The 24,579-nt window shown below is 45.9% G+C and overlaps 1 protein-coding gene across 1 annotated transcript in view; it reads left to right on the top strand.

The window, feature by feature from the left end:
- Positions 1–4,873: 4,873 nt before the first annotated feature.
- ERN1 (endoplasmic reticulum to nucleus signaling 1) overlaps positions 4,874–24,579 on the top strand; it is a 78,786-nt gene continuing 59,080 nt past the window's right edge. The window contains exon 1 of the mRNA XM_080825464.1: positions 4,874–5,034. Within this exon, the coding sequence (XP_080681590.1) occupies positions 4,981–5,034 (54 nt within the window). The 5' untranslated portion in view covers positions 4,874–4,980. The remainder of the gene's footprint in view (positions 5,035–24,579) is intronic.

Below are 24,579 nucleotides of genomic sequence, written 5' to 3'. Positions count from 1 at the left end.
ACGTTATTTGAGGCAATGCCCCTCATCACCACACATTTGTATGCATTTCTGGTTGTTATCGGTACTCGAGGGAAGTGCCAAGCTGGGCTCCTAACTATGTTTACACGTCACACCATGGTACCTTGTCATCACGCTGGGGGAGGAGCAAGAATAACAAGCAGCTAATGGGGGAGGCGTGTCATAGCATCTGGGGTTGACCAGATGAACTCTGATGTCATGTACGCAGCTGAGTCCTAATCCAGGTTGTGCCCCTTCTTTTTTTTTTTTTTTTTTTTTTTTAAAGATTTTATTTATTTATTTGAGAGAGAATGAGTGAAAGAGAGCATGAGAGAGGAGAAGGTCAGAGAGAGAAGCAGACTCCCCAAGGAGCTGGGAGCCCGATGCGGGACTCGATCCTGAAAGTCCGGGATCATGACCTGAGCCGAAGGCAGTCGTTCAACCAACTGAGCCACCCAGGCGCCCAGGTTGTGCCCCTTCTAGCTACGTGTTACCCCCACCAGACTGTGGACCTTTTAACATTTCAACGTGTCACGTGTAAAACAGGGCAAACAAAACCCACCTCTGGAACTGCTCAGGTAATGTGAGGTGACCCTACGTCGCACATTCCCAAACAATAGCCAACAGCCAATAACCCTTCACTGTGATAATGAGGAACATTCCCCCTTGGCAACACAAGGAAGTGTGCAGTAGGTTGGATTCTGTGGTAAAGAGTGTCACTGTCTTTCCAGATCTGGTCATCCCGGAACAGGACGAGCCAAAGTTCTGTTTACCTAAACACACTGCTCCCAGTGACAGCAGCGTTTCTTGAATTTCCCTTCAGTGGTGGAACCTGAAGGAGGTGAAGATTTCACTTGTTACCAGAGACTCTCGCCTCATTGTAGGTCGAATCCGTTTGGAAGCAGTAGCAGTAGCATCGACATCACAAAAAAGTCAGTCACCTTATTCTGATAAAGACACTGTTCCTTTGAGACGGTCCCAGAACTGTCAACCATGACCTCTCTTTTTGGTTTTACCAGCTTCTTTCCCTTTCAAGATTCCTTCATGAGGAAGATAAACATCATATGATTTCCCTCATACGCAGAACTTAAGAAAACAGATGAACATAGGGGAGGGGAAGGAAAAATAAAATAAGATGAAGTCAGAGAGGGAGACAAACCATAAGGGACCCTTAACTGTGGGAAATAAACTGAGGGTTGCTGGAGGGGAGGCGGGTGGGGGGATGGGATAACTGGGTGATGGGCATTAAAAAGGCATTTAACGTAATGAGCCCTGCGTGTTACACGCAACTGATGAATCACTGAATTCTGCCTCTGAAACTAATAATACGTCGTATGTTCATTAAACTGATTTTAAATTAAAAAAAAAAGTCCTTCAAAGGCAGCGACCCTTTCACTGAATAGCTATCTGCAAGCCAACCTCTTAATCATTTTTAAATGAAATTTTGAAGGGTTTTAAACAGAAATGAAGAGGCTGAGTCATAATTTATCCCACCAGAGGGCGACATTTGCTAAAATAAACAAAAGGGATTAGCGGCTGCAGGAATTAACACCGGACGTTATGAGAGAGCCGAGGCGGAGGCTCTTGGCTACCCTCAGTCACCTGCGGAAACTGGAAAACATACAGGCCTCTGGGGTCCATCCCTGGAGATGCTGGTGGGGGACGAGGACAGGAAAAGGTGTTGGAAATCTGTTTTTTAAACATTCTCCAAGTTTGGGAATCACTGGTTCAGAGAGAAGTGAAAATAAGATTTTGTGAACTTACTTTCTCCCAACCCCCAGCTCCTCAGACATATTCTGGTCCGCAGACATATTCCAGACATATTGCCGAACCCCATACACATATTTTTCTTGTCTTGGTGAAAAGTGAGGGCTTATCTTCACACAAAGACCATGACCTTGGCCTTGTTTAGAGCATGCTATTGAATGCAACTTCATTTACTGCCTGCTCATTTTCAGGTCTTTTCTACAGGTCCAATTCAAAGGCACCCTACAAAAATATTTCCATTTCTGTTTCTGTTTATCAGTGATGCCAGCTTTTGCTTTATCATAAGCAAAAAGCTGTCAAAACAGTATGACATAACTATGGAACAGACTTTATGGGCAATGCTATCATAAATAAAACCAGAGCTTATTGGGGCGCCTGGGTGGCTCAGTGGGTTAAGCCGCTGCCTTCGGCTCAGGTCATGATCTCAGGGTGCTGGGATCGAGTCCCGCATCTTCACACAAAGACCATGACCTTGGCCTTGTTTAGAGCATGCTATTGAATGCAACTTCATTTACTGCCTGCTCATTTTCAGGTCTTTTCTACAGGTCCAATTCAAAGGCACCCTACAAAAATATTTCCATTTCTGTTTCTGTTTATCAGTGATGCCAGCTTTTGCTTTATCATAAGCAAAAAGCTGTCAAAACAGTATGACATAACTATGGAACAGACTTTATGGGCAATGCTATCATAAATAAAACCAGAGCTTATTGGGGCGCCTGGGTGGCTCAGTGGGTTAAGCCGCTGCCTTCGGCTCAGGTCATGATCTCAGGGTGCTGGGATCGAGTCCCGCATCGGGCTCTCTGCTCAGCAGGGATCCTGCTTCCCTCTCTCTCTCTCTGCCTGCCTCTCTGCCTACTTGTGATCTCTCTCTGTCAAATAAATAAATAAAATCTTTAAAAAAAAAAAAAAACCAGAGCTTATCATAAGAGTTGCCAGTTAAGTGGAGAAGCGCATAAAACATGGGAATTGTTTAAGTGTAAGAACAATCTAAGTGCTGCGTGAGAAATTCCGACAATCTGTAATAGCACAGTTAAGGCCTGGGGATTTGGTCCAACTGAGTACAAGAGACAAAATATACCTACCTGGCCTAGACTCCTTGGAACAGATTTCTTTTTTTCTTTGTTGGATCTTTAAAGCTAATTTATGAGTCAGATGAGTCAGATTCCCCTTTGTGTTTCATCTACTGCGCTTACAGGGTCACAGTGACATTTTGAATTGTCAAAGGGCTGCCAGAGTTCCAGGCCAGAAAGTTCCCCTCCTAGACTTACGCTGTTTGAGAAAAAGCACCAGAGAAGGGATGTGAAAGCAGTATTTTCTAGTCAAGCTCCTCTTTTAACTCAAACTTGTGGTCTTGCAGATCCTGTCTTCAGCTGGCAAGCTGGACAGGTAAAAAACCCCTCCCAGTCTCTGGATTGTACGCTCCTCCCTGGACCCGGGGCTATGCTGCCTAGGAGTGATGGACCCTCTGCTTCTACCCATCTCCCTGTCAATCCCAGACCTCTCTACAGTGAAACGTGTGGATACCACTCTTCAAAATATGTCTACCACTTTCACAGTTGCCAAGATTCATCATACTCTTAAAAACTGGTGTTAGGGGGACACCTGGGTGGCTCAGTGGGTTAAAGTCTCTGCCTTCCACTCAGGTCATGATCCCAGGGTCCTGGGAAGGAGCCCCACATCGGGCTCCCTGCTCGGCGCGGAGCCTGCTTCCCCCTCTCTCTTTCTGCCTGCCTCTCTGCCTACTTGTGATCTCTCTGTCAAATAAATAAATAAAATATTTATTTTTTAAAAAATTGGTGTTAGGTTCTCCAGCAGTGGTAGAGATAGGTCCCTTGACTTCGATCCAGGCATTGGGGCTGGGAATAGGGAACTCTGTTTATGGATTTTGGCTTCCAGTGAGCATCTATCTATTATATTTGAAAAGGGTTGATCCAGACATTTGGGCTGTCCCCTGCTACTTTGATGTTTTCTCTAGCATTGCTTACTCCTTTCCCCCAAACCCTGAAAAATCTTAGGCTGTCATGTGAGCAAGTCAGGAAAAATTAGAGAAGTCGCTATCCCCTATTTCTTTTTCTCCAAGGATATGCAAATGCGATGCTTTGAGTCTTAGTTTCTCGTGTTACAAACAATATGTCTTCTCTCTCCACTTCCATGCAAGTGGAGAGCAGCTGGGGACCCTGTGACCAAATGGGTGCCAGACTTTTTAATTAGGTTGATAGGCTACAATCCTCAAATAGATCTTGTATGAGTCCTCAACATACCCACTCCCTCCAACGAGTTGTGACCCATGTCATCTCTAGCTCCACGAAGTCACATCTACGAAATGCCACATTAACACACAACGCAAGCCGCTGAAATGGATTCCTTCTTTGCTTATAATTTTTGGAGAATGCCTTGGCTGAAGTTTATTCCAAAGGGAAGAGATGGCTGTTGGACGAGATTTGAGGGGAATTCCTGAGGGCAAACGGAAGAAAGGGCCTTGGGGCTCGCGGAGAAACAGTCGGAGCACCGTAGAGCTGCGGACTTGCGCGCATGGCAGAAAGGTCGTGTTTGCTGGAGTCCCTGCCAGCAGCTGACCCTGGCTCCGGAGGTCGTCCATGATTCCACCACGACTGAAAGACGAAGCGGGGTCTCTGGACAGCCGGCACCACCAGTCTCCTGGACTTTCCCCTGATCGAGTCTTAACACAGCGGGTTTCTCCGTGGGGTTGGTGGGACCGCCTGGGGACCGCGTGGGGAAGGTGTGCACCCGCGGGGCGGGACTGCCAGCCTCCCTCAGCCCTCGGCAAAGCTCCCTGCCTCAAACGCTCAGCGCCCCTAGACGCCGGACACCGAGGTCTGGTCCTTCTCCGCGGGAGCCGCGGCCGCGTGACTCCCCGAAGGCAGGAGGCCAGCGCCGCCCCGGCCCCGCCCCTCCAGAACAGCCCCGCCCCAGGCTCCGCCTTCGGGCCCGGCCCCCGCCCAGTTTCGGGGCCGCCCCTCGGTCGGCCCCGCCCCCGACCCCGCCCCGACCGGAAGAAGCGCCGGCACCCGGCGCTTATAGGGCTGGGCATGGGGGTGCCGCCACCGCCTAGTCAGCTCTGCGTCCGCTGAAGTCCGGCCGCCGCGGCGCTGTCGTCGCGGCGCCCCCGCCCCGTCCTCAGCCCGCCCGCCCGCCCGCCCGCACCGCCCCCCGGAGCCGGCCGGCCGGGCCGGGAGCCAGGCCCGAGTCCTCGCCATGCCGGCCCGGCTGCTGCTGGTGCTGCTGGCGCTGCTGCTGCCTGGCCCCGGGGTGAGTGACCCGGAGAGCGTGGGGTGGGGGACAGCGCGGGGCGGACTGGGGTCCGAGCCGGGATCGCGGCGGTGGTGGCGGCCCGGGCCCCCGCGCTTCCCGGCGGAGGCTCGGGCAGGGCGTAGGAGACGGCGCCGGGCGGGGAGCGAGCACCTCGGGGCCGGCCTGAGTGGCGGCCGCGGTCGGCCCGACCGAGGCGCACGCCACCCGAGGGGCCTCGCCGGCCAGCGCGGCTGTCACGGGCAGCGTCTCCCGGGGCCCCGTGCACTCCCGCACAACTTTGCGTCGTCCCGGCGGCACGTTGGGGCCTCTCGAAGGCCCCGGGCGCTTGGAAGGCGGCCCCACCTGCCGGACCCTTCCCACAGGTGGGCGCCGGCTCTGTCTGGCGGTGGCCGCGGGGCAAGGATAGAAGGGGCCCTATAATCGAGGGGGGTGGGGAATGTCTTGCGCTTATAATCCTTGTTTGAACTTTTAAAAATTCGAGAACTTCGGGAAGCGAATGCCACTGGGAGCGGGTAAGCATTTTTACCTGCAAGTGTGATTCTGCTTACCTGCCTTGCAGGTTTCTAAGTGTGCAGAGGCAGGAGGCATCCTTTTGGGCACCAAGACTTCGTTAAGCAAGTTAAGCTGTGGGATTTACACTCTTTTTAAAGATCCCATGTGAGACAGCGGTGAAGCCTCTTCAAAACTTTAAATGGAGACTATCTCCTCACGTCAGAGCACTGTGGAGCGGTCCGAAGGGTCTTTTCATCTTTTCCTGGAGAGAAAGGGCTGGATTACATTTATTTAACTATTTTAAGACCTTCACTCAGGCCGTAGATTTGGGCCCCGTGGCCGAGGAGGACATTTTGTGGACAGACTTGGCTTTTTTCCTTCTAGTTGAAAAAAAAACTAAATTCGTGGTTTAAAAAAAAAAAAACAACCTCATTGTTCAGGATGTGGGTATGGTACATTGGTTCAGGTTCTTGTTTAATGACTTCCACTATGTACCTTTTAATATGGTATATCATGTACCAGGTGTCCAGGTGGAGAATTGACGTGTGTGTACCTGAGTGCCACAGTGTGAAGTCTTCAGAGGTCATGCATGTTTGGTAAAAGTCTGTGCTCTTGGAGTAACAAGACCTTGAAAATAGATGAAGTAAAATACAAGATCACCTTTTTCAAATTTGGGGGTGTTTTAAGGGGAAAATTTGTACACATTTCATGATAGAACTCATGTAAGTTGTTCTTTTTTATTTTTTTAAGATTGTATTTATTTTAGAGAGAGAACACAAGCAGTGGGGGGAGGGAGCGGAGGGAGAGGGAGAAGCAAACTCTGGGCTGAGCAGGAAGCCCCACTGGGGTTTGATCCCAGGACCTTGGAATCATAACCTGAGCCCAAGGCAGATGCTTAACAGACTGAGCCACCCATGTGCCCCAAGTTTTTTTTCTAATTAAAAAAGAGAATCCACTTTTACAACTAGGATCACATTTTGAATGTGAACACTTCACTCTGGATTGGTTAACTGTTCCTCGGCATTTGTTCATAAATAAGAGTATAAACATAATGATCAAACAAATGATATGGAAATCGATCATTTCATATCAGGGTCTAGGTATATATGGTTTTCTTTGCCACATCTTTCCATTGGCTGTTACTTTGCAGGATTCTAGTATTTTAGTTATTCAGTAACTTAGAGCCAAAAATAACTATTTAGCTTTAGTTGGGACTATAGTTTCAGTTTGTGTAAATATTTCCAAATTGTATTTAGAAATCCAAACTTCTCAAAGTTCATGGTACAATATTCCAGACCCTTATCAAAAAGTTACATTTTAGTGTAACTGCTTTGTAAGTAAAATGTCAGAATTTTACTCCCGGAATTATCTACCAGTAAAAATTTTTATCCCCAAACATAGAATTATTATTTTATATTTTAAGTGGAACCCATTGCAGAGTTTGCAGTTAAACTAGGCAGGAGTGATATCCCGCAAAACCTATTGGGTGTAAAATTGGACAAACCTGAGTTCAAACTGGTCACTTGCTAGCTGTGCCCTCAGACAGATTATTTTACTTTTTAGAGAGTCTGTTTCCTGATATGTGAAATGGGGATAACTAGCACATGTGAAGGCACCTTGCATATCGTAGGTAATAAATGTAACCCCCCATGTTTTTTACTGTCATTATTTTTTTAATGTTATACACTCGCCAAAAGAATATTTTCTTTCTTTTTTTTTTTAAGATTTTATTTATTTATTTGACAGAGATCACAAGTAGGCAGAGAGGCAGGCAGAGAGAGAGAGAGGAGGAAGCAGGCTCGCTGCTGAGGAGAGACCCCCATGAGGGACTCGATCCCAGAACCCTGAGATCATGACCTGAGCCGAAGGCAGAGGCTTAACCCACTGAGCCACCCAGGCGCCCCTCCAAAGAATATTTTCAATGTTCTTTTTTTAAGTTTTAAATTTATTTTAAGTAATCCCTACACCCATTGTGGAACTCGCACTCATGACCCCGAGATCAAGAGTCGCATGCTCTACCGGACAGAGCCAGCCAGATGCCCCAATGCTGTTTCTTTTTGATTGATGAAATAACTCGTGCGTTGGAAGCAATACTGTGAGTTTCTTTCACGAGCGTGTCTGATTGAGCTAGACATTGACTCATCCTAGGCTGAGACTCTAGGCTATCATATCCAAAAATGCAATAACATTGGTGTTACTAACTTCAGGCTGCCTCTTGTTAATCCAAATTGTGCTTATTTAGTGAATGTTTTCCCTCCTCCCTGGACCTGGATCTTGTCCCCAGTGTTGGTTTGTATTACATCATCACTGTCCTTTAGTCCTTATTTAATGGTGTTTATGTACCGTTTCTGTCAGGTACCAAACAGATCTGAAGCATGGGAGGCAAAATGCTATCTTGAGCTACAATATATACGATTTCTTTTATTCAGCCAGTGTTTTGGTTTTAGAGGAGAATAAACAATGTCACCAAGAACCGAGGCCCATGTGTGTACAAAAACACACTGAGGATACCATCTGAGACAAGAGACTTAACTAGAAATGTCCTTGCTTATCATTTGCTCTGATAGTTATCACCTCCACGAATGATCTTACTAGGCGATATCAAGAATTTATACTGAGACCATGAGGAGAATGTTTCATTAAGCTCATATCAGAGCTTCTGATCATGAAATTGGACTGTAGTTCACATGTGTGTGTTTTGTTTCATGCCTGGCCTCTGGGCTTTCCACAGTAGTTTAGTTTCTCAGAGCAGGAGAGAAGTGTGTATGAGAGTTCCTCTTGAGAGTGTTCAAGAGTAGGCTGTATTCCTGAACGTAAAACTAGTGAGCTATGTAAAGGTTTCTTCTTGTCTGGATAGAATCGTGGCACCTGCATAGTCCTGGGGGAGAGAGTTCTTTGCCTGTGTCAGATTTTGACTCCATTTTTCAGGTTGAGGAATTTTCGGATAATGATTTCATTTTCACTGGAAACCTCTCTGGTTTGGGGATCCAAAGTAATCTTTAGGTTCAAGATTGTCTATGTTTTATAATGATCAAATGTTCTCCCTGAAGAGATGATATAGGCAAGAAAAATGTAATGTATCATTTTAATGGATTCAGTTTTTATTATGCACAAATAACTAGGGGCCTGTAACCTAGCAATATGATTAGAGTGTGATGCTGGCTTGAAAAAATAGGGACAGTGAATCATAGTTTGTGAATAATAAACATGCTGGTTGGCTGTATTTCCTAGGGGTTGGGGATTTTTTTTTCTATCTTTATCTTCACCTATATCCCCTGTTTGGTTTCAGACTTCCTTGCGTCAGAGCAACACATTCTTAGTGATATTTAAGTGAGTGCCACAGACAAGATAAGGGCTAGGAAAAGTAGAACTTTTTTTTTTTTAAAGATTTTATTTATTTATATGGCAGACAGAGATCACAAGCAGGCAGAGAGAGGAGGAAGCAGGCTCCCCACCGAGCAGAGAGCCCAATGTGGGGCTCGATCCCAGGACCCCGGGACTGGGACCTGGGCCGAAGGCAGAGGCTTTAAGCCACTAAGCCACCCAGGCGCCCCGAAAAATAGAACTTTTAAAAGGAATCATAAGCTCCCTCCTTGCATTCTTTTTTTTTTTTTAATTTATTTTTAGTCTCTACATCTTTTTTTTTTTTTTTTTTTTTTTGGTCTTGGCCCAATGTGGGGCTTGAACTCACGACCCTGAGATCAAGAGTCACATGCTCTACTGACTGAGCCCGCCAGGCGCCCCTCTACATCACTTCTGATTATCATATGATCTTTGTTCATGTACAACCACACAGCAAATACAGCAGCATAAAAATACGTGTTCTATATTTATGTTTAGTTTCACAGAAGCTTTCTATAACTGTTAGGAAATTTTCTGAGTGTGTTATTGAATTTGTCACTTTGACTGGCACCTTGGTAAACCATCATCCATGCCAAAAGCATTTGAGCCTTCTATGTCCAGCCTGAGTTTGGAGAGTGGGGTCACACTGACCAAGATCGATATGGTAATAAACCATGCTTTGCCTAGTGGCCACCCTGCTGGGTCATATGGATTGTTTCCAGTTTTCCCACTATTATAAGGAAAGGTGTATTTCCCTTTCTTCATATCTCTGTGTTTGGTGCTTTTTTTCCCTTTTCTTTTTTAAAGATTTTATGTATTTATTTATTTGGCAGAGAAAGACACAGCTAGAGAGGGAACACAAGCAGGGGGAGTGGGAGAGGGAGAAGCAGGCTACCCATTGAGCAGGGAGCCCTACACGGGGCTCCATCCCATGACCTGAGCCAAAGGCAGATGCTTACTGACCGAGCCACCCAGGCACCCCCTAATGTCTTGATATATATCCTTCCAGACATTTTTTTTCTGTGCACATATTTGTGTAGATATTTTTCTTACCCAAACCAGAACATATCCTGGATCTTTCTGTGCCAATAAATTTAATTCTGCAACATTATTCTCACTGTCGCATACTACTTCTCTCATTGGATGAACCATAATTTGGGGGGTTTTTTTGGATACCATAATTTGGCCAGTAAGCCATTAAGCTATTAAGGCTGTTTTAAATTTTAATTACTACAAACAGTGTGGTGGGGTGCCTGGGTGGCTCAGTTGGTTAAGTGTCTGCCTTTGGCTGAGGTCATAATCTCAGGGTCCTAGGATAGAGCTCCGTATCAGCTCCCAGCTCAGCAGGGAGTCTGCTTCTCTCTCTCTCCCTCTGCTCCTTGCCCTGCTCATTCTCTCTCTCTTCCTTCCTCTCTCTCTCTCTCTCTTTCTCTCAAATAAATAAATACAATCTTTCTTAAGAACAAAAAACAACAATGTGATAAACCCTCTTGTTGCTAAGCATATCTTAACTGCCTAATATTTCCTTGGAATAAATTCTCAGAATCAGAATTTGCTAATCTTATTTACTCTTGCCCTCTTCCCCAGCCTCCAGGGAATGCTGCATGTTTTAAAAAGCACAAAACTAACCTTTAAATTGATTTTATAGCAGCCATTTTAAAGTAACCTGTTTTCTTTTAGCAGTGTGGATTTTAGGTCAAGTGAAAATGGAACCTCTAGATCTTGTTTTGTTTATGTTTTGAAGATGTAAATGCCTGTAGCAGTGTCTTGCTGACAACTTATATACATAAAAGCTGCTGAGAAATGTTTTATTCTAATTTGTTAAGTAACTTGGTCTGCAGTGGTTTCAGATCAGCTTTCTAACAGATGTGACTCCCACGAGCACCCTGAAATACCTCGGGATAATTCTGCGAGTTTGGTTTTGAGGGTAGCCGACCTTCTGCAGACAAGATTCTTTCTGTAGTTTGTCATGAGGCCATTTAAGGTCTTGCCTCAAGACTCTTAATAAATCAAGAGTTGGAGCATTGACTGTCCCTTGTGGAGACCATAGTTCTTAATAATTTGTCCGTACAGGTGTTTTTCCTGGGAAGATTCAGGTACCACTTGACAATGGAATTATGCCTTTGGTGGTGTTTTGTCTTTTCCACAAACATACCTAAACTTACTTGTCCAAAAGAATGTTGTGTCTTTCCAAATAATCACCCCTTTAGAGGTCAGGGTTCGTGTCATACAAATCAGTTAAATTTTTTTTTTCTTTTCAGTATTTCATTTAGGAATTCATTTAACCCATTTAATAATTCAGGAACCCTAAACAAGCAAATATTTACTCTTAAGCCAATGATACTTACACAATTTAAAGATTTTATTTATTTGACAGAGATCACAAGTAGGCAGAGAGGCAGGCAGAGAGAGAGAGGAAGGGAAGCAGGCTCCCTGCTGAGCAGAGAGCCCGATGCGGGGCTCGATCCCAGGACCCTGAGATCATGACCTGAGCTGAAGGCAGAGGCTTAACCCACTGAGCCACCCAGGCGCCCCGATACTTACACAATTTAAAACCTTTCCCAATTCCTTCCAGTGTTTGTTTGAATATAACTTCTCCGTGGTTCACACTGAAATTTTGATCAAAACTGTTACTCAGCTTGATTGCATAATTTATTGAGGACACTTGGATTTGATTTTTGATTGTTTTTAAAAACCAACTAAACACTAATTATCATTTAGGGGATGCAAAAGTATATTCTTTGAAGGGGATTTCCAAAAAACTCCAGAAATATTGTGAGCAGTGGGAGCACATATGAATAAATGAATAGCCTCCCAAGAAACTAGAGTCAGGGTAGCAGGAGTCTTGTTGATCTAGCCCAATGGGTCTCAGTAATTTCCCCACCCGAAGTGAGGAATAGGAAAGTGCACATCCATCACTAACAGTGGGAGCACATTAGGACCTTGGAGGGTGATATTTGTAGCATATACCATGCCCTTCCCTCCCAAGGTGAACAATAGCTGTTCTGCTGTTCCCTAGAGCAGACAGATGAGGATGCCGAGCCAGAGAGGGCTGGGGACCTGTCCAAGGTCATGCTTCAGTGGCGGAACTGAACTTTGAATCTAATCCTCCCGCTTCCCTTTGAAGAGCGGCTCCTACAGTGCTTGTGTCCTGGTGGCTTTGTCAGTTTACCCAGTCACACCCTGAGCAGGTGACGACCATGCTGCAAGGAGAGATTGGCTCTAGAGAAGGAGTGGGTAGAGAGGAAAGCAGACTTTCTTGGAAGCTTCAGAAATGTGTGCAGATGATGCTCTTGTTCCTCCCAAGAAAGTCATGGCCTCTTACCCTTTGTTCCAGTAGTAGAAAGATGCAGCTTTGAGGTGGAAACACTGCCTTCACCTGAGACTGTCCATCAGCGAGAAGGACCATTGTCAACTCTGGAGCCAAGTCCAGTGAAGGTGAATAGAGTGGAGATTCAGAGGCCCTTAAAACCAGGTCATAGTTGAAGCTCAATTCTTTGCTTAGGTCTAATAATATCCAAGCAGGTGCATGTTTTTTTTTTCAGTAAGATCTTGCCCAGAAGTGTATCTGAAATAGCAAAACTGAAAGTTCACGTCTTAGAAGCCTTTACCCAGAGTTGCATGGTGCAGTCAGTCTTTGGTATGGGATCCTGAAAAGCTAGAACCTCTAATCATGAGGCTGGGCCTGGAGTGTTGGCCTTTGCAGGGGCCCCTACCTCCCAAGCGGTTCCGGCACCAGGAAGTGGGTCTGTGGTGACAGGAGAGTGGCCTTGGCCCTTGGACCACAGTGGAGGGATGAAGGTTAGCTTAGGTGGGTCTCAGGAGAGTGTAATGAGGGAGAGAGGAGGCCACCAAGAAGGTGCCCTGGTGGGGGGAGAGGGCTGTCAGTTTTCTTGCTGGTTTGCCCTAGAAGGAAGGGACCCTGTTTTACTTATCTGTATCCTCTGTGGCATTTAGCATGAGAGTTGGCCATACCCACTGCCGTGAGCACTCAGCAGGTAAGGATGAATATTCATTCCTTTTTGAAGCTCTTTAAGAACAATAAAACAAGGAGCTGTTTCATGGTCAGGCATGTGGGTTGTGGATTTCTTATCAGGGAGTAGGAGGGAGGAAGATGTTGCTGTACCCTTTAATGGGATCTCATCAGTAGTGTTTCTACAGAGTGAGAGGGGGTTCCAGGATACTTGGTTGGGTGGGCGTGAACCATAGTGTCTGGGACCCTCTTGATGGTCTCCTCACCTCGGTAATGAGATTAATTTGTCCATTGCCAAACCCTGCGAGCTAAATGGTTTGTGATTATGCCAAGTCAGTTTCATTTTTCACTCAGCATGATGTTTCATTGTTAAAAAAAATGAATCTTGATCTAGGGTTGTCCTCTTATGTATGAAACATGATTTCCCTAGTTAGCAGACTAATTTATCATTCTCATTCGAAACCACCCCTTTCTCCAATGGATTACTCCCCTCTTCCCCCCATTTCAGATGAGGGAATAATTGTTTGTCTGGGCTGCAGAAGTGTTTGTCATGGAAACCAAGTTTTCTCATACGTTTTCTGAACAAACGGTGTTGTCAGAATCCCTAGATATTGTCATTGATCTACAGTAGGGTCATGGGAGTTTGTTGACGAAACTGAATCAGATCTCTCTTCTCTTAAACAGCCCCTCACTCCTGAGGGCCTCTGGGAGTGAAAGAAACACCTGCCCAGAGGGCCACAGCTGCAACTAGCAATGTGTTACTTGAGGCAGGGCCTCTCAGCCCTGGCTGAATTAGTCACCTAGAGTCACCTGGGGAGCTCTTTAAACACCCTCTGCTGAGGTACCCCCCAAAGTGACTGAAATCAGAATCTCTAGGAATGTAGCCCAGCACCCATCATTTACAAAAAAAAAAAAAAATTTTTTTTTTCTTCTTCCCAAGCCCCCAGATGATTCTGATGTGCTGTCAGGTAATTCCCATACCTTCATTGTAGACAGAGCAAATGTGTCTCTCTTCTGTGTCCCGTCACATCACAGAGAGCTAGACCAAACTGGAGACAGGCTTGGCTCATTTTGTAGAGAAATTGGGATTGATACGTCCTGCTGGTTAGTGGCAGAACTAGTCATGGACCAGTTGCATTGTGCTTTTTCTAATATATCGTAGTGCCCAACTTTAAAAGAACAAGTAATTCCAGACGGTGAGTACTAACTACTGAAATTGCTTTTTAAGAAATCAGCTTTAGCTTATAAACTGACTTTCTATTTTTTTTTTAAGATTTTATTTATTCATGAGAGAGAGACAGAGTACAAGCAGGGGAAGAGGGAGAGGGGAAGCTGAGCTGGGAAGGAGCCTGAGGTGGGTGGGTGGGGGTGGGAAGGGGGTTCCATCCTAGGACCTAGAGCTCATGACCTGAGCTCAAGGCAGATGCTCAACCATCTGAGCCACCCAGGTGCCCCCAAACTGGCTTTGTATTAAATAAACTTAGTCATTGAATTATTAAGTATTTGGAATTCTTTAAAGTTCTACTGCATGCTTACTTAGTGTTTTTGCCTTCTCCATATGTTAAGAGGCCGAATGAATCAGAATAATACTGGCTTCCAGGTTCCTTTGCAGTACCCTCTCTGAGTTTGTTTGTTTTTTTAAGGTTTTATTTATTTTTGAGAGAGAGAGCGTGCATGTGCGTGCACAAGCAGGGGGAGGGGCAGAGGGAGAAGCAGACTCCCCACTGAGCAGGGAGCCTGATGTGGGGCTCCATCCCAGGACCCTGGGGTCATGACCCGAGTCAAAGGTGGACGTTTCACCGACTGAGCCACCCAGGGGCCCCCCCTCTCTGAGTTAAAAGCCTGCTGGAGCCAAAGTGAGGCAGCTCAGGGGAGTGGGTGTGGAAGAAATGTGTGAAAGGAGTATGTTCGATAAAGTACAAGAATGAAGCATATAAACAGAAAGGGCCTTTCTTATCAGGGTGAGAATGTGGGTTGGAAGCCAATCATGGGAGGGTATGGTTTGTGATACTCGCCTTCCCTTCTCCTGGGAGGGGTGGATATCCAAATTATTCATCAGCCCTCGGGAATCTGCAGCAGGTACACTGCGGGAGGGCCCGACTGTAGAACGGACGCAGGAGCTGGCCAGCCCGTTGTCTCAGCAACTGGACCAGCCTTGGGTGTTACCCTAGGAATCCGAATAGTGGCTTAGAAGCAAGGGGACCTCGCTTCTAAGTGTTACGTTGACTGGGCTTGACCACATCTAACGCCCTGCTGGAACAATGGGGACAGAGATCAGTAGGATTGGGAGGTCACTCTTTGACGACAGCCTCTATCTGGGCCTGGGCATCTGACCTGACAGAATGGGATGAACTTCGGGACAGGGGCCTCTTTCAGCAGACAGATAGCTATAGTTTGTCATTTTAGCTGTTCTGAAATGTAGTTTATAGGCACAGTCTTCTGTTTTCATGTGTATTTTGACCCATATGATACATGGGTGTTTTCTCAGTGAGTGGGAGGTAGGAGACGAGGGGTTGGGTGCTAGCCAGCTAGGAGACTTTGGACAAATGAATTATTTCCTCTCTGTTTCCTCATCCATAAAATAAAGGCATGAAACTAGAAAATCGAGGCCAGCCAATTCCTAAATGTCTTCCCAAATTAGGAAAACCATTTAGGTTAAAATGAGTAGTTACCCCAGCCCCCACCTCCCCGCAACAGCTTTACATCCACTCTTACCTGGGTGGTCGAAGATAGGAAGGCTGCTTTGGCCGCCCGCCACCCCCCGCCCCAGCTTTGCTAGCTCCCAAATGTGGTGGATTCCCTCTGTTTATCCACTCATTCACCTGTCTTACTGGGTATATATTCTATGCCAAGCACTGTTTGAGGGGCCCATTAATGAACACAACAAAGACCTGTGCCCTCATGAAGACTTCTACTTGGTGGAGAGAGTCAAGGCACAACAGCGTGATAAATACATACATGTATTTGTGAGAAAGTGATACAATTCTATGGAAAGAGAAAACCTAGAGCAGAGCAAGGGAGGTGAGGGCCCGGGAGTTGCCACAATGATGGGCCGTGGTTTCATCTGGTGTCACTCACCTGTCGTGTAAGGCGCAGCCAAAGCGTGGGGCCTTCCCTGACTACTGTCCTCTCCTAGACTCACTCTGAGTGACATCACATCGCACAGTGTTGGGGTTAATATATGAGTTTATACCTGAGTTTGTTTCTCGTCTCCTGAAGGGCTGGTATTGACAACTCAAGTATGTTTGAAAGCACTGAGCAAATATGAGGTATTGAGTGTAACTGTTGCCAATTTTTGATGACAGCATAGCAAGAGAAAGTTTAAAATTCTATCAAAGAAATCCCAGAAACCCCCACAATCCAAGGAACAGAGCCAGCAATTCTTTGATTTTTGTGATGGCTCTGCTCCCAAATGCGCATGTGGTGTGTATATATTTTTTACAAACAAAATTAGTTTTTTTTCCATTGTAGAAGTATCTGTAAGCTCTCCAGATAAATTCAGATACTGCAACAAAGATGTAAAGCTGGGTTCGGGGAATCTCTGACTTCAAAGGCACCACCTCTCTCTGGACAATCCTGTGACCTGATCCTATAGTTGAGTTAGGGTTCATTTTCCACTTGCCGTGGTCCAGTTTTGCAAAGAAGAAAACGGTTTCCTTTGCACACAGAGATGAAGAACAAGTTTATCTGTAGTTCTGGCACTCAGCTGACTGGGAACCAGACCACAGTTGCCAATCCCAAGTCCTCCTGGTCTGTTAGATCAGTACTTGGAAATCTTTAGGGCTTTTGGTGCCTGGGTAAAGTTCAATCACTTATCTGATTTGTGGTTTGGAGAAGACCGAGGTCTCCCTTTCAGTTTAGGTGGTTGGTTTTTAGTATCTATAGCAAGAGTGTACGCATGGGAGTCACCCACTTCCTCCCACATAACATTAGTTGATTTCTATGGTATTTCTTTTCTCCACCCTGAACCTTAAGTGAATCAGATTATTACTAATTTCCAACGTTGAAATATTTCAAGATAAGCAGAGACAGTGGGAAGTTGAAAGACCAGGATTGGGAATGACTCTGCTTAAAGGCATTAAGACTTTTTAAACTCTCGAATTCTTATGCAGGTTTTGGGCATGTGTTGATTGGTGCGGCTAGGAGAATCTGCGGTAAAGCCTGAGGAGAGGTGAGGGCCTGGTAAATCACCGATGATCACATCTCTGAGCTAACAGGCAGATTCAGCCCAGTCGTCTTACTTTGTAGAATCAGGAACTGATAACCAGAGAGATTTTAATGACTTGCCCAGAGCCCAAACCCCAACTCATAGCCCCATGCCCCATCTGCTTTCCTTTCAGCGTCATTCACCCAGAAGCATGTGTTGACCACGTACCAGGCTCACCTAAGGAACTCTGGGGCTTTTTAACTTGGAATTTTGAGAGTATGATTAATGGGCTTTGGAGTTACATGAACACAGGTTAGGCCACAGAGTGAGAAGAAGGCCTGAACAGGGAAGTGTGCGTTCAGAATCTTAGGGAATTGCTCCAGACATGGATGGGGAACCTGCCATCGTTTCCCTTGGATTGTACTACTGCTCTGCCAGATGGTAAACTCCTTGAAGGCAGGAGTTTATAGACCTTGGAGCTCCAGTGCCTTATGCATGACAGGACCCCTCTTCTGTGTCTCTGTAGGATAAAAGACGGGGGGTGGGGTTGAAATGAGTGAACCAGTAGGTCGGCCATGGAAGAGTCAGCCAACAGGAAGAGGTGTGAAACAGGGAGTGCCTGGAAGAGACTGATAAATCCTTCATATCCGTGCCAACCTTCTTGAGTAATGTGGGACTGTGATCTGGTGACTTACCGCATTTTATAAGGTTAGTACCCTCAAGATTTCTGCCTGCAGGACACGAATGGCCCTGGCACTGACCACAGGTACTGGGGGGATGGAGCACCCCTGAAGTTTAAAGAGAGAGCTTCAGAGGGTGGCCAGTCAGAGGTCCCTCAGGTGAGGGGTCTTGGAAAGCAAGAGCCCTTGTACTGGGGTGTGTTCTGTAGCCATATTTCACCACAAGTGATTTACTAAACCTGCCCATGAAGTTTTGGTGTGTTCTGCTCATACTCGGCTCTAAACCAGCTAAGAAGCACTAGTCTAACATCAGTTTAAGTTCAAACACCGGAGAAGACTCACCTGGGGTGTGAACACAGATTGTCTGCGTTTGGTGTATCAAATATTTCACGTTAGGGGAGGGTTGTTTTCCCTTCTAGATGAGCTTTACACCAATCGGAATAGCACACCTTCCTATTCTTTCTCTAGGCTGCAAGGGTAACAAACAAGCACATGAAGAAGGTTCTGGTTTTGTGGCTCACTGTGCATGAGTGTGCCCTTGGGCTTCTCTCTGCTGCCTCAGCCCCACCTTGGCCCATCCCCCGACTCTGCTTTCTCCGGCAGCATGGGCCAATAGGTCTTCAACCACCGTAAATTATCTTTAGTCTCAGGACCTTTGCATAGGCTGTTTCCTCTGCCCAGGCTATTCTTCCCTTCCTTCCCCCCCTTCCTATAGATCTTAGTTCAAATGTCACTCCTTTCGGATCTTCGCCGCTGAAATCCCGTGCACCCCCATCATGAGACCAGAGCAGCTTCTGCTAGGCTCTCATGGTTCCCCGTGTGCCCTTTACACAGCACTCCCTGCAGCTTGTCATTCTGTTTGTGTGATTATTTGACTACTGTGGCCCCTTATTAGACTGTGAAGTCCGCCAGGGCAGGCATAGATCTGTTGTGATTAGATGCTCTTGCCTTACGTAGTTCTTGATTAGTTGTAATAATAACAGGCCCTCACCCGGTGCTCGCTGCATACTAGACCCTGTTCTAAGAATTTGGGGTATGCTGGACCTCCCAACGGCCCTTTGAAGTAGGTATTACCGTCCCCATTTCCGGGTGAGAGAACCGAGGCACAGAGCTTCCTGGGGACGGTCTGGCTCCGGAGTCTGCCCTTCTAACAGCCACACTGCCAGGCGCTACATTGAAGAGTAACAAATGGAAGTTGAATTCTCAAGCATCATCAGGGAACGGAGGGTAATACATGAGTGAGTTTCCAGGTAATTCAAATACAGTCCCTGAACTTGAAATGTACAATTTGGTGAACGTCTCTTCAGCAGTTATATTCTCACCCCCTGCTTAAACACCACCAGCCAAACATATTTTAACCTTTTCTTAATTATTCAGATTGTCAGCACCAGCTCGTGTCTACTTGCTGTCTGCCCGTGAGGGTAAATGCGGAGCAGTTAAGCTTTGAGACAGAGTGGATAGTCAGGTTTTTGAGTGTGTTTACTTTCCAATGGCATCTTTGGCCACCACCAATTTCTTTAATATAGCAATCTTCCCTAGTGTTTACATAACTCTTGTCTTTAACATTCTTAACATTTATTTTGCTTTCTTAGCATTTAAGGAGATGTTGCTGTTCCTCAGTTTTCAAAAGAAAGAACAGATTTGGGAGCTTCGCCACCTTGTCCCACAATGCGGATGCCCTCATGAGCCACTTTATTGACCCAAGAAATCGGCAGTAAGATTGGATGACCTCCCGACAAGGCAGAAGCCTGACCAGCATGATGACTTTGGGAGGAGAGGCCTCTGGGAAAACAGAGCCTGATGGCAGCCGAGCGGCTCTGTCCTCCCATCCCCACGCCAGACGGTCATATTTCCTTTCTCAGGAGGGAGTTTTATTCTCCTTAGTGTCTGGAAGGTTTTCTACCTTGACCCCAAAGGCCTGATTAACTCCCTGTCGGCAATGCTCTCCTGCTTCTGTTCTCTGCCCACCGCTCCGTAAACTGGAGAAAGCAGCCCTGTTCCATCGGGCCAGTCCCCTTGCTTTGCTCTGGTTTCTCAGTCCTGGGTTTTCGAACCACAACTCTGTAGACTTTGTTGTGCCAACAGTCTTCCAAGTAGTCTCCTTTGCCTTCCTGGCTCTGTCCACATGTGTGAGAATTGCATGGGGTTGTATACATTTGCCTCTCAGAGGAGCCTGGAACACAGAGACCTGGGCTGAAATTACGGAAATCTGGTGGCATCAGATTTTTTTTTTTCTTTTTTCACATGAAAAAGTCAGTATTTCAGATCTGCATTTCCTTCCCTTTTCTGTGAGCCTCTTGTTCCTGCTAAGTGCAGCAGTCACGGCTTACTGCCTGAGGCCTGTCAGTGTATGTTTGGTCATTAAAATGGTTCTCGCTGTTCAAAGGAGTTGTCCCATGCTGATCGGTAATGTGTGTTTCCTTGGCACTGGCATTAAAAGAAATGACTCGCTTCATCAAAGGATTTGGCAGTGGCTACTGTGTCATCATCATCATCATCATCACGTTCAAAGAGCTTTTTTTTTTTTTAAACCATTGGAACTGGGTTGGATAAATGTGTATTGCAGGAATTTTTTTATGGTGGCCGAGGCTGTGGTCTTTCACTTTTTCTGGTGTTATTCTCATCCACTTAAATCTACAGTGGGATCTCAGGAATTTTTATCCAGAACATTTTCTAAAGACCCCACCCACCCCGTATAATTTGCAGTGCCTTTTGGTATGTTGGGTGTCTGTATAGAATCCACAAATTACATTTTGGTCTCCAAGAGCTCCTGCCCCCCCTATCAGAGCAGGATGCTTGCTGATCTTTCTCTGCCCCAGCCGAATTCAAAGGGGAGCTCCAGGCCTGAAGTAATTTAGGCTTATGGTTGTCAGAGAGCCGTGATTTTAAAGTAGTGAAATTATAGTGTGGTATAGTGAGCCAAGGCCCAGACGGAGAGGCGGAGGCCTTGGTTCTAGTCCTACGTCTATGGTTAACCGTCTCTGGTGCCTTGGGCAAGTCACTTCACTTCTCCAGGCTTTGACTTCCTCTCTCTTTTTCATCTCCAAAATGGCCTGTCCCAGAAGCCGGAAATAGTCCCTGCTGTTTGATCTGTGTCATATGGAGCCATATGGGCTTCAATGCCTGTCAGGCTAATCGGAGAGAAGAACAGGGTGTGGCTCACTGGGCTGGTAGGGAAGTTGTATTCCTCAAATGTTCTTGTTGCAACAGTGGGGATTCTGTCTAGGGGAGGACAGACTGGCCAGGTATCTCTCTTAACTAGAGGTGGCGTTTCATAGTGTTTAACTTCTATTATAAAGCTTGGCAACATCTGGCAAGCTTAGGTGGCAATTAGGTCATAAATACAGTTGTTTGTAGATCATTTTTATTCCACTAGAGCACTTACCCACTTTTGCTTGGCCCCAATTGTTCCCCTCCCACGAAAGAAATCTCTAGCCAATGTAAAGCATGAAATTGACAGTTTGAAATCAGTTGCAGTTATTAGGAGTGAAAAATTTGGTATCTAATGGAGTCCTGCACCCCGCCCCCTCTTGGAGTTTTTGAAGGGGGAGTTCTTCACGATACGTTTAACTGCACCTGAGTATGCAAACTCCAGTAGATAGAATCAGGCTTTCTGTGAGGCTGGTAGTCCCCCACTGCGCTGGCGGTTGACGGCAGACCGTAGACCGTTCGTAGCGTGGTTCGTTCCCCATGCTATTCCATTAAGGTAAGTGAGCCTCACAGGGCTCTCAGTTTTGTTTTGTTTTGTTTTTTATTTGACAGACAGAGAGAGATCACAAGTAGACAGAGAGGCAGGCAGAGAGAGGGGGAAGCAGGCTCCCCGTTCAGCAGAGAGCCAGATGCAGGGCTCGATCCCAGGACCCTGAGATCATGACCTGAGCTGAAGGCAGAGACTTAACCCACTGAACCACCCAGGTGCCCCAGGGCTCTCAGTTTTTACAAGATCCCAACTGCTGCTGTTTCCCTTTGGCGAAGGCAACTAAATAATAGTGGCAACACCTGTATTCTGAATCTCAGCCACTAAATGATTGTGAAACCTTGGGTTTTAGTTTTCATGTCCATAAAATGCTTCGGGGGCCGTGGGGATTTGATAGCACCCGAAACAATGAGGGCTTGTTCCCTCGGCCATGGTGTGCCACAAGGTTTCCCGTAGCACCCTTCGTGCCCAAATGTATTTCCCCCTCCCGTGGTGTCAGTATAAGTGCTCGGCAGAGCGACCATGAAGACAAACAGAAGTGCCAGCTCCTGGAACTCAGGCACTTGGCCTGGGGCCCCAGAACCAGTTTGGGGGGAATATATTCACCTGTTGTAAAAGTAACCTGTCTTTGGGCTCAGGAACAAGCGGACTTGGGAGGAACCTTTTATGACAACCATTAGGAGAGTAGCCTAAACTGAAGAATTGTAACTGTCTTGGGTGGTGGTTAATTACACCACACACAAGAATTGCCACAAATGCAGCCTTAACTCTCTTAGCCGCTCAGTTTGGAAACCACACAGGGCTGTTCGGTTAGGCCTTGCCCTTTTCTGCATCCCAACCAGACACTTGACTCCCATCCAAAGCAAATGTCATGGTTACCTTTATTGACTTAATATCAGGAAACAACAGCCAATAGTCCGGTTAGAAGGAACTATAGAGTTGATGGATTATTACTGACCTACCTGCAGCTCAACAAAGTAGAATAGGGTGAGGAATGATTCTGCAGTAGACAGAGGTCACTGAAACAGACACAGTTAAACCGGCAAGTCTCTTAATATCCCTCATGTCTCAATTCTGTTTCTTCATCTTTATCCCAAGGCAGCAGACAGGAGACTAAACACAGTGAGTTTTGTATGTCACTTGGTACCCTTGCCTATATATGGATGGAAGTCTCCATGTTTGGAAAGGAGCACTTTACTGCTGGATCAGAAATGTAAGTTAGATGGGGGTTGGGGAGCAGAGTATGATTTGAATAAAAATCTTTGTCTGTCTCTCTGATCAGGCTTTTACATATGATACCTTCACAGGTAGGCCTTTGGGATCTGCTAGTTTAGCCCCCTCTTCCTGATTAATAAGAGGCTTAAACTCCTGTGGACTCTTTTTTTTTTTTTTTTTTGTCAATAAGAGATCTTTATGTAATGGGCCTGTGCTGGCAGTTACTGGGCACTGATTTCAGTCTTCTGCTGCTTTGATGAATTCTTGATAGTTTTTTGGCAGTCATCTGCATGGTCTTCTACGATGTGATCAGTGACTCTATTAGGTACTTTTATAAAGCAACCAGAATTGCAAATAGCCAGGCTTTGTTGAAGTTTATAGTCTGAAGTAGATGATATTGCTGTAAACAGAATTATAGAAACAGATGCCCTTTTTCTTGAATATTGTTCAGTGACTGCCAGGGGACCATGTTACAGAATACTATTTTAAGGTACTTTGTGCTGGGGGTGCCCAGGTGGTTCAGTGGGTTAAGCCTCTGCCTTCGGCTCAGGTCATGATCCCAGGGTCCTGGGATCAAGCCCCACTTCGGGCTCTCTGCTCAGCAGGGAGCCTGCTTCCCGCCCCCCCACCCCCACCCCCGCCTGCCTCTCTGCCTACTTTTGATCTCTCTCTCTGTCAGATAAATAAATAAAATCTTTAAAAAAAAAAAAAAAGGTACTTTGTGCTGAATTGACCTATTACCACACAGGTTGATGTGTGTGTGTATACATGTGCATGCACGTGTGCATGAGTAAAGCCCCTAGGGGTGATGTCTTATTATGGCATGCCAGAAAGTGTCTTATTGATCTATCAACATCAGTTCATCTGTCCTGTAGCTTTCAGCTAATTATGACCAGCAGAATAATCCGGTCTGTTAGCCGTTACCCCTCTCCGCTGCCTTCTTACCCATCAGAGGCCACCTCCCGTACTCCACACGAGCAGTCTCTCTTCCCTCCTTTGGCATTGTACATCCCCCACAGGGAAGGCCCTTCTCATCTCTGAGCATTGTTGCTAAGATTAATAATTGTAAGCTCTGATTCCGTAGCACATTCTAATCCATTCGAAATCCATTATTCTGCATCTGGGGACATGCAGTTTTAAATGTTCTCAAGATCGCACGTATCCTTAAGTAGTAAGACAAAACACCTCAGAAATCTTTCTTATCTAATCCTTCCCATGCTTGGAGACTTGTTTTACATCTTACCTGTAAAACCGTAATGTGTATGTATTATCCCAACCAAAATGATCTCGTAAGTCACTTTACCTTCTACTTTGCCTCTGTTGCCAGTGCCCAGTGGGTTTGAGGCCTGGCAAGGAGCCACTGCACTGCATAAGGCAGACCGGTTGTAGATGGGAGGTTGTAGATTCCAGGAATTTAGGTACGTGCTATCTTGTGTAATAATATTTTATTGGCAGCATGCCAGTATCCTTGCTGGAGTAACACAAGTATTGTACTTTTAGTTTGGAGGGATGATTTTCTTAGCCTGAAATAAAGAAACTAAAGCTGGGATTATGCAATGTAAGAGTAATCCAATGAAGATGGAGGAAAAATTAGTTAAAAAAAAAAAAACCAACAAAACAAAAAAACCGCCTCTCAACAGTTTATCGGTCTATCTCAATGGCGTATCCTGGAAATTGGTGTGGTACTTCTAAAAGAAAAAAAAATCACGATGTTATTAGCCGGATTATTATATTCTAATATTATTGTACAGACTGTGGTCTGCTGGAGCGCAGGTAGGAAGTAGAGAAGATTCAGAGAAAAGATTGTAACTATTTTTACTGTTTCTGCTTACCTGACTAAGCTACGGCTACAGTGTTGTCATATAGATTGAACTTGGGCTTGACTTGATTGATGGGCACGCCACCTGAGAAGGATGTGGCTCCCTTGTTCATGGTGGTGGGTCTTCTGGGCGTGTGTGTACACCTCTTTTTCGGGGGGGTGGGTCATCACCAGTGT

Source organism: Martes martes, assembly GCF_963455335.1.
Source record: "Martes martes genome assembly, chromosome: 16".
Classification (NCBI taxonomy): Eukaryota; Metazoa; Chordata; class Mammalia; order Carnivora; family Mustelidae; genus Martes; species Martes martes.
The sequence above is the reverse complement of the archived record's forward strand: the minus strand, read 5'-3'. Positions and strand labels throughout refer to the sequence as shown.